The 9566-nt window shown below is 34.9% G+C and overlaps 1 protein-coding gene across 1 annotated transcript; it reads left to right on the forward strand.

The window, feature by feature from the left end:
• Nucleotides 1-3326: 3326 nt before the first annotated feature.
• LOC115967373 (probable amidase At4g34880) lies at nt 3327-9256 on the forward strand. The gene is made up of 5 exons (XM_031086455.1): nt 3327-3968; nt 5105-5316; nt 7726-7965; nt 8247-8439; nt 8748-9256. Exons 1-5 carry the CDS (start codon nt 3411-3413, stop codon nt 9102-9104), a joined length of 1560 nt encoding a protein of 519 aa, XP_030942315.1. The 5' UTR covers nt 3327-3410; the 3' UTR covers nt 9105-9256.
• Nucleotides 9257-9566: the final 310 nt, after the last annotated feature.

Genomic DNA, 9566 nt, shown 5'->3' on the forward strand with positions numbered 1-9566 from the left:
AGTGACCCTACCCAAGTGTGACCATAGTGATACTCTACTTACTTGGCCCAAGTCTACAGGAACAAGAAATCCAGATGAGTCATAGCTGTGCATCCAATCCCATCGAGAATGCTAATGAGTATGAGCTAAGAGCATAAAGTTATTTCTCAGTTGCTTCCCATTGCTAGATTCGAACCCGAGACCTTCACCTCTCAAACCCTTAGGATTGAGTCTATGACCACTAAACTAACCACCTCGGCGGTTTACTACTAACCACTGTGTGTATATATAATCAGCCATGAATCATGACACTTTATTATTATGCCTTTGATGAGACAAAGATAATTAATTGGCCCTATTCTTCAACCATTGTGTCTATCATATATTGGGTTCTTGTAATACACAATTCGGAATAAAAATGTAATTACCAAGACTTTCCATTTGGACTTAAACCATCAAGTCAAACCACTTAACCAACCCCTCCCACCACCCCCTCCCCTCTTTTCTCTCTCTTTCACTCTCTCTAATTTTTTTTTTCCCTTTATTTTAACATCTTGGTTTAAATAATTTTTTAAAAGAAATTATGGTTCGACCTTTACATATTTTCTTTTTTTTAAAAAAAGTCTATTATAATTGAAATAATATTACTTTTATCTGAATTTTACCATTGATCTATATTTTTATTATATATCATTCACAATGATTTACCTCAATAATGTGAAAAGAGTTATAAAAAATATTGTATCCTAGACTAATGATTTCCACTATAGATACATTCAGCAAGTTGCTTCATCTAGTTTTTGTCACGGTGCACAGCAATACAAACCCTTTTTCTTACAAGCCGAGACAAGTTCTGCCGGCAGATTATCGTTATTGAAATAAAAAGACATGTTGGAGCGTATAGCAAGCTTTGCTACTATATGAGCCACAGAGTTGCATACCCGCTTAACCCAAAAAAAAACTTAAACAAAGACCGGACTCAATATACTAATAATATTACAAATGACGTTACTTATGGCCTCTTCTATGTTCTATCAGACTATCACATGCAAGTGTACATATAAATGAACCAAAATACAGAAAAGAAAAATAAGCATGTCTCCTCCTTGTTCATGTTTCAGAAATTACCCACCGTGACTTGATTATTAAAAAAGATAAGCAAGCCAAATGTATGACAACCGCTGAGAATATTCTTTTTGTAGCCCGGACCGTTCATTGAACCGTAAAAAGGAGAGGTTCAAGGGTTTTGAGGTCGAACCGAGGTCGAACCGGGATCGAACCGTGATGACGTTATAATTAATTTAATAATTATTTAAAATATGAATTAATATATTAAATTAATATAAGTAGAAAAATGAACTAAAATAGTCTAAATAAAAATAAAGATCTAATTTTTAAATGTCTTTTTTATATCACAACTTTCATAAGGCAAATAAAAAATATGAAACCTTAAGCAAACATAAATATTGTTTGATAAAACTCAATATTTTACTTTTTTTTTAAAACCTTTTTATAAGAGTTTATGTTTAAATTATCTCAGGTTATGCTCAAGCCCATGAGACCATCCGCTTAATTGTTTTATGCCAAAGCCCATTTGAATATTCAACTCTTTATGAAAATTTAAAATAAAAAAATAAACAAAATCTAGAGGAGTGACCGGATAAATACTTAAAGATATACAAAATTGATTAAATAAGGAGCCCAATGAAATTTTAAAAATAGTGGTTGACAGAAAGCAAGCTGTCAATCATCTTCAAAGCCTATTCAAGCCTAGCCTACATACTTTACTTGACTATATTTATGACATGTGGTTGTAAAGAATAGATGGATGCATTGTATCAAGGTCCGGTTAATATTCATGTTGGGAAGGGGATGAGTCAGAAACTTTAAAACTCATTTTTGTCATTTCCAAGGTTTTGTCATGTCACACGTGCTAGGCTCACCAAACTAAAAAGCAAAAATAATGTTGAAAGAAGTCATCTACTTAAACTGAAGGCAGGAGACCAAGAAGAACGAAAGAAGTAGTGAAGAAACAAAGAAGAAGAAGGAGCTGTGCCGTCTGCGATGGGTTAGGTGCTTTTTTTTTTTTTTTTTTTTTAAAGAGCTTGGCCTGAGCCGTAAGATTTTATATTCAAATTCTTTATGGACTGAGATCAGTTTTCCGGCCAAATAGAGTAAAAAAATGGAACCGTGCGAACCTCTAAAACCGGTCACGGTTCTCAGAACCGTACAGTTTGACCGCGTTTCGAGCGGTTTCATGCATTTTTCACATAGAACGGTTTTTAGAGTTAAAAGAACCGTAAAGATGAACGGTTGAAGGTTTTTCCGATCGGACCGTATGGTCCGGTCTGGGTTTCAAAACCATGCCTAAAGCTAATACTAGCTTTTGTTTTTTTGTTCTTTTGTGGTGATATAAGATTAGTGAACTATACTTTGCAGTCCATAAGTATTCATGTATTGTTTAACTTGGAATATTTAAACTTAGGATTTTATGTATTATTTAACAGCAATTTTTTAGTTTCTTAGTTTTTTTAATTTTTGCTCCTGGGCATTGAAAGGAGGACAAAACAATATAATTAAGTTTCTTTTTATTTTATATTTTTTCATCAAAACAGATACGGGTCATACCAAGATCAACCTAGTTTAACCCTTAAAAGATCAAGTCAGGGTAATATACTTGACAACCCATTTTTGACATCATGAATTCGATTTGTGTTTTTTCTTTTCGTGGTGAAAAAAAAAAAAATGTCAATGGTCATTTAAAAAAATGTCTAAGGTCTTTTTAAAAGCAACTACTTTATTCATTTTACAATACTAAAAGGCCATTTTATCTCATCAAAAATCCATTTCACATTACCAGTTTTACAACAACTCTACATCATACATCATATTAATTTTTTTTTTCCTCAACAAATTCTATCAACTAATCACAAAACCCGAGAAACAGGAGAGAATAAAAAAGAATAAATTTTTTTAACAAATTTAGCACTAGAGTAAAATCTGATATATATATATATATATATATATATTTAAACGTTTTGCATAACCTAGCCCATATGATAGTCCATCGCCCAAATCTTTGGTTCAAATTACTTTTAAAAAGAAATTAATATTTTTTTAAATAGTTATAATATGTTACTAACCTATAACTTAAAACTTTTTTTTCTCTCTTTTAAATACTTTGTGTACAAAAAGTGCCAATTAAAAAACGAGGCACTCGACAAGGTTGAGTCTAGTATTGTATACTTATATTGGAGACTCAATACGGAGAAACGTGCAAAATTAATCACGTTTTCTTGTATCCGTCAAATGTTCTGTGACTTCTGTCTAGTGGATCCAAGCTTTGCACTTTAAAAAAGAAGCACGCTGCACGGATATAGAATATTCTCAGCGACTTCAGTCTTGACCATGACTTGAGAGTTGAGATTTCCATGGCTACCAAATATTCACCACTGAGCTTTACTGTCTTCTCATCACTGCTCCTGATTCTTCTAGCCACAACATCATCCACTGCCCAAGCCATCAAGGCCGCCCATGGCTTCTCATCAATCAAAGAAGCCACAGTACATGATATCCAGCTAACTTTCAAGCAAAACCAACTCAGCTCCAGGAAACTCGTTGAGCTTTACCTTAAACAAATAAGCAGACTCAACCCAGTTCTTAAGGGTGTCCTAGAAGTGAACCCAGATGCACTGTACCAAGCTGATAAGGCTGACCATGAGCGCAACTCCAAAGCACCTGGGTCACTCTCTCCATTGCATGGTATTCCCATTCTGCTCAAAGATAATATTGCAACCAAGGATAAGCTGAACTCCACGGCTGGCTCATACGCACTGCTTGGCTCAGTTGTGCCACGTGATGCTGGTGTGGTAACCAAGTTGAGAAAAGCTGGGGTTATCATATTGGGGAAGGCCACTTTGAGCGAGTGGTCCTCTTATAGGTCCAATGGAGCACCCAGTGGCTGGAGCGCCAGAGGTGGGCAAGGCAAGGTGAGTGTTAAAATATTACTTAAAACTATTGAATTCGTCATTTTCTAACAGTTTATACTTTTGGGACAAATTCATATTTTCTGGTTATATCAGAGCTGTTGTTGTTGAGTTCGATTTTACATATTGGGTCACTTAGCTACAATTCTATTTGACTAATTTAAGACGTACTTTTAAAGAAATCATATATGGATATGGTCAAGTAAATGAGATTGATGTTGGAAGAGAAATTGAGCAGGAGAGACTAACATTGCAACCTGCAAGTTTCTATTTTTGCGACTTCACTTCAATGCATGAAAAAAAAATAACCATTTGATACATCTCCGAACAGATAATCCCTTTTCTTCTTCTATTTCTTGTCTCAGTGCACAGAGTTAAGCACGTCAGGTGTTTGATTTAAATGTCAGACACGATACAGGCTGAATGAAAGGGCTAACTCTCATGATATTGAGAGAGGAGTTGTAGTATATTTATAGTTGGAAAATACATTTTGGATTGCTATGTCTCTTCCTATTTTGTTGTTGGATGAATCTATTCTAAAGGTAAGTTTGATCTTGCTGTCTAGATAAACTTGATCTTATACTCTGATCTAATACTCAGTACATACGTCCACTGTTAAAAAAACATTTAGGCATTTTTTGTTAGAAAAATAGTATGGAGTGAATAAGAAACTGACTCCTAATGTGTCCACTTAAACATTGAATTCAAGTGGTGAAAATCCTTGAGTCCCAAGGCAGGAAAGGAAAGAGGAGATAATATATGAGTTTATATGCTCATGGGCTGAACATTGGGTTGTGCTTTGGCATATGTGGATTGGGCCTTTTGTCCAAATATCGAGTCAGTAAGTCTGTGCAGTCCCTCAACTTTGTCCTTGAGTCTATCCCAGTAAGAAGCACATGCACAAACTTGACACAATATGGGTGTGGGAGATATACGAAATTTATTTAATTAGTTCCTGAAATTGGGTCTACCCAACTGTTGCAAAAGCCCTTTTTTCCTTTTTTGTCAATTTTGTTATATCTAGTTAATTTTAAGTATAGTACCAAATTCTACTTGATCATTCTATAAATGGAGGAAAGAAAAATAAAAATTGGCCTTAAGTTCCTTTAGACTGTTTTGCTATGTTGACTGTTGTGCAGAGTCCTTATACAATGGGAGATCCTTGTGGGTCAAGTAGTGGACCAGCAATATCAGTAGCAGCAAATATGGCAGCAGTGTCACTAGGGACCGAGACTGATGGCTCTATCTTATGTCCATCCAGTAATAACTTGGTGGTAGGCATCAAGCCAACTGTTGGTCTCACTAGTCGAGCTGGAGTCATACCAATCTCACCAAGACAAGATACCGTGGGGTAGGTTTTCTCCCTCTTTTTTTTCCCTTGAGCAGACAAAATTTTACTCATAACATAAGAGACTAACAGCACTCATTCTTTCCACCTCCAAAATCTAATTGATCCTAGCCCATAAAAAAATGCACATGAGTAGCTCTGTTAGCATCCTTGTGGACCAACCAAAATTATAACTTACAAAAACTTTATCTACAAAGCTCTTGTAGCTCGGCAAAGAGTCTTGTTCTTCAACTAACACCTCCTAGTGTAAACTCCAGAGTTAAAATCCCCTATCCCCAACTATGAATTATTTTTTAAAAATAAAAATTAGCTAGTCACAATATCAAACACAATTTCCCAATGGGAGGGTTGCTTTGGACAGTTAATGGTTTCTACACATGATAAACAATCCCCTTATACTACAACTTGAGAATAGTTTAGAGCTTTGGCAAAATTCTTAGACCACCTACAACGTCAGCTATTGCTATAATTGGATATCCGTGGTAGTGGTTTTAAAGGTTGCCGCCTCTCTGAGCTTCCCTGCCCTACCTCTGGCAATCACTACTACAAAGGAGCAGTTCTTGACCATCGCTACATTACTATTTACCTTTATTTCATGTTTTTTCAGTTTAAGCCACTGCACCTGTTTTGTTTAACTTAACTAATGCATCTCTACTTCCTTACAAATTTTCCTTAAAACCTCCATCCTGTCAAAAGATTTCTCCAGGTGCACCATTTGGTTTCTTGCCCACCAGATTTGGTCAAAAGCTATAGCTGCAAACAAAACAAAAAGGTTTCTGCTCTCACAGTCCCCAAATTGGCTTGTATAAGTTGCCTAACATCATTAGCTTGCATATTCTCTACTTTGTTAACATGTACAGATCATAATAATTTCAATCCATTGTCCAAAAGTTTTTGAGTTGCAATGTAAAATGGTCAAATGACAGTTACATATTTTGTAATTTCAATTTTATGATATCTTCTAAGCCTTGCCATTTTAACTGTAGGAGATGCCTAGTCAAGTTCTGAGCCTGTTATATAACTCAGTCTAGGTTCATTTTATCTAATTTACTTGGAGTACAAAAAAAATAATCCCAATCTTATGTGGTGCACAAACCACGTAATCTTAATCCTACTCGTAGTGAAAAATATTGTAAAAAACCGACCTTAGTTTATAGTTCGTTTAAGATTTAGACTGCTATAATACCCTTCAATGGATTTATTGTAATGCACAAAGCTTAGCCATCAAAGCTTTCTGCTACAAATGTAGACTTCCACGTTAATTCTATCTCTTTCTTTTTCACATTGCAAATTCTTCCAAATTTATTCCTTATGATGGACAGAATCAAGGTTCTCTCTCACCACCATTGTTATCACATTGCAAGCTCGTCCTAATTTATTCCTTAACAACCTCATACGCATCATTCTCAAACACAATATTTCATGGCAAGACAATCTTGGATTTCAACCATATTCAAGGGGCAGGTACATCTTTTGTTGGCTCTCTGTTTGGTCACGTGTTGTGACTCACAAAAAAAATTAGTCAAGTTCAAGGTGACTAGCCTACTAGTACGTGAGACAGAGAGAGATTTGGGTTTAATTCTTCTTGCTTTCTTTATATCATTCCTTGCTTAAATACAAAATACAATGCTTGAGAAAATTCAAACTAAATACTGAAGATTACAACAGGATACTCGGCAAACCTATCCTATCTGATAAACCTTACATCTAAGCAATTCTTATTGAAGTAAGTAGTCAACAACTGATCAACTAACCACTCCTATCGAAGTAATTAAATGAACAACATGACAAGCATTATCTTAGCACGGTAAACATTATATCCTTCACTTACCAATATCCTTGTAGAGTCCATGCAATCCTCGCAACCTTGCACACACTAATCCAGGTTCATTCAGACAAGCTTGCTTCATAGCAATGCATTCTCAACCATCTTAGTCGAGTTTCAGAGACCATGTTGATTGGCATCCTTTTCTATTGATTTTCCTTCTAGTCATGCATCTTTATCATCTTCAAGACGTGTTATTTGGACCACACCTTTGATCAGTAGTCTTTATAGGCCTTCTTTCTAGTCACACGTCTCTATCTTGTTCATGTAGTGTTTTGCAAACCATACATATGATCAGTGGCCTCCACATGCATGATTTGCACCATGTTGAGCATTCAAGCCTCAACCATCATGATCATATCACCTTGTTTCAACTTGTCATACGTGCTTCATTTAATGCAGTCCTACTTGGTCCATCTCCTTTATTTTCTTCTTTATATTTCCTTATGTACTTTATCATGATATCATAACTATGTCATAGAATTTCTAACCTAATACCAGAGTGATGTTTTATTTCGTCTAATATAAACACAACTTTTGTCAACAAGCATCATTAAACTGGTCATAACTTTATTTGGATGAAACAGGCCCATTTGTAGAACAGTCGCAGATGCTGTTTATGTTCTTGATGCCATTGTAGGCATTGATCACTATGACAATGCAACAATTGAAATATCACAGTACATTCCAAAAGGTGGCTATGCACAATTTCTTAAGGCTGATGGGCTCCAAGCAAAGAGAGTGGGGATAGTGAGGGATCCATTCTACAATTTTGGGAATGATACTATTGCCACTCGAACTGTTGAGCAACATCTTAAAACACTAAGGTAACAAAACATGATCTCATATATTACTTTAAATGCTGAAAAAAAAAATACTAAAGTTGCTACAAATTTTACTGCAAAAGGTTTTTTAACTGACGTGATAATGAATTTGATTTGTGCTACATCAAAAACATAAGAAGTAAATTTCTGAAACACTTTTTCTTTTTAAAATTTCTTGTTTAAAAATTGATGCATCAATTTGTAAAGCTTTTTTTTTATTAAATTTGTAATAACTGTAGTATAACCCTTTAAAAAATTGATACAAATACTTCACGCAAATTCAGGAAACAGGGCACAATTTTGGTAGACAATCTGAAACTAGCCAATCTGGTCGAAATCTATAGATCAAGCGATGAAGGAACTGCATTGGCGGCCGAGTTTAAAATTTACATGAATGCATACCTAAAGGAATTAGTGGCTTCCCCAGTCCGTTCCTTAGCCGATTTGATTGCCTTCAACAAGAAAAACTCAAAATTGGTGAGTATGATAAAAGGTTCTTTTGATTTATGTAATGTCCTGTATTCATACATAAGATTGACACAAATAATTGAGCAATGCTAAGGAAATAATTTTTTTTTTTTTCACAACTTGTTAAAGTGGTTGTGATTTGAGCAACATCACTTTTATATAAATCTATCACTAAGTACTGACTTTACTTTTATCATACGCAATCACACTAGGCCACATATAAAAAACATTGTGAAAATTTTGTCATAAACCTATTGTTAATAAAAATTAAACTCAATGATGACCAATTTTTGAATATTCAATGAGTGCCAATACAGGAGATGTTAGAAGAATATGGACAAGACCAGTTTGTAGAAGCTGAAGCAACAAATGGAATTGGAAATGCAGAGAAGGCTGCGTTGGCAAATTTAGCAAAACTGACTAGAGAAGGTTTTGTGAAGTTGATGACAAAGAATAAGCTAGATGCATTAGTGACTCCTGGCAGTAGTGTTTCACATATCCTTGCAATTGGGGGTTTCCCTGGAGTAATTGTCCCTGCTGGATATGACTCTGATGGGGTACCATTTGGCTTAAGCTTTGGAGGACTAAAGGGATCGGAGCCAAAGCTGATTGAGATTGCCTATGGATTTGAGCAAGCAACAAAGATCAGGAAGCCTCCAAAATTTAAAATTTAAAGGCTCTATTGCACCACCACAACCTCTATTCTAATTTATATGACTTGTATTAATATCTAATTATCATGAAGCAAGATTTGCGTTTGAAGCTAGTAGCAATATATATTCTGCAAAAATAAAAATAAAAATAAAAGTAGCCTTAACTTCACTTACGATTTTTTTCTCAAAAAAAAAATAAATAAATAAATAAATAAAAACCTTCACTTACGTTTGTTTTTTACAGAAGTACAATTTATACCTTCTATATTTAACTCAATTTCAATTTACGTACCTAAATTTTGAAATTATCCAAGTGTCCCCATCGTATACCATCAACATTAACGGCACGATTCTAAATTCTCTACGAGTTGACCATGACTTTCATGGGCACCAAATATTCACCACAGAGCTTCCCTGTTTTCTCATCCCTACTCCTGATTCTTTTATAAAATTCTTTTTGCACCACATCTTTAGCATCCTTTC

Source organism: Quercus lobata, chromosome 11, assembly GCF_001633185.2.
Source record: "Quercus lobata isolate SW786 chromosome 11, ValleyOak3.0 Primary Assembly, whole genome shotgun sequence".
In the NCBI taxonomy this organism is placed as follows: Eukaryota; Viridiplantae; Streptophyta; class Magnoliopsida; order Fagales; family Fagaceae; genus Quercus; species Quercus lobata.

Coding starts and splice junctions, on each gene's coding strand:
- LOC115967373 (XM_031086455.1), top strand. CDS start 3,411: ATGGCTACCAAATATTCACCACTGAGCTTTACTGTCTTCTCATCACTG. Junction 5,317..7,725: donor CCAAGACAAGATACCGTGGG/GTAGGTTTTCTC, acceptor TGGATGAAACAG/GCCCATTTGTAGAACAGTCG. Junction 8,440..8,747: donor ACAAGAAAAACTCAAAATTG/GTGAGTATGATA, acceptor GTGCCAATACAG/GAGATGTTAGAAGAATATGG.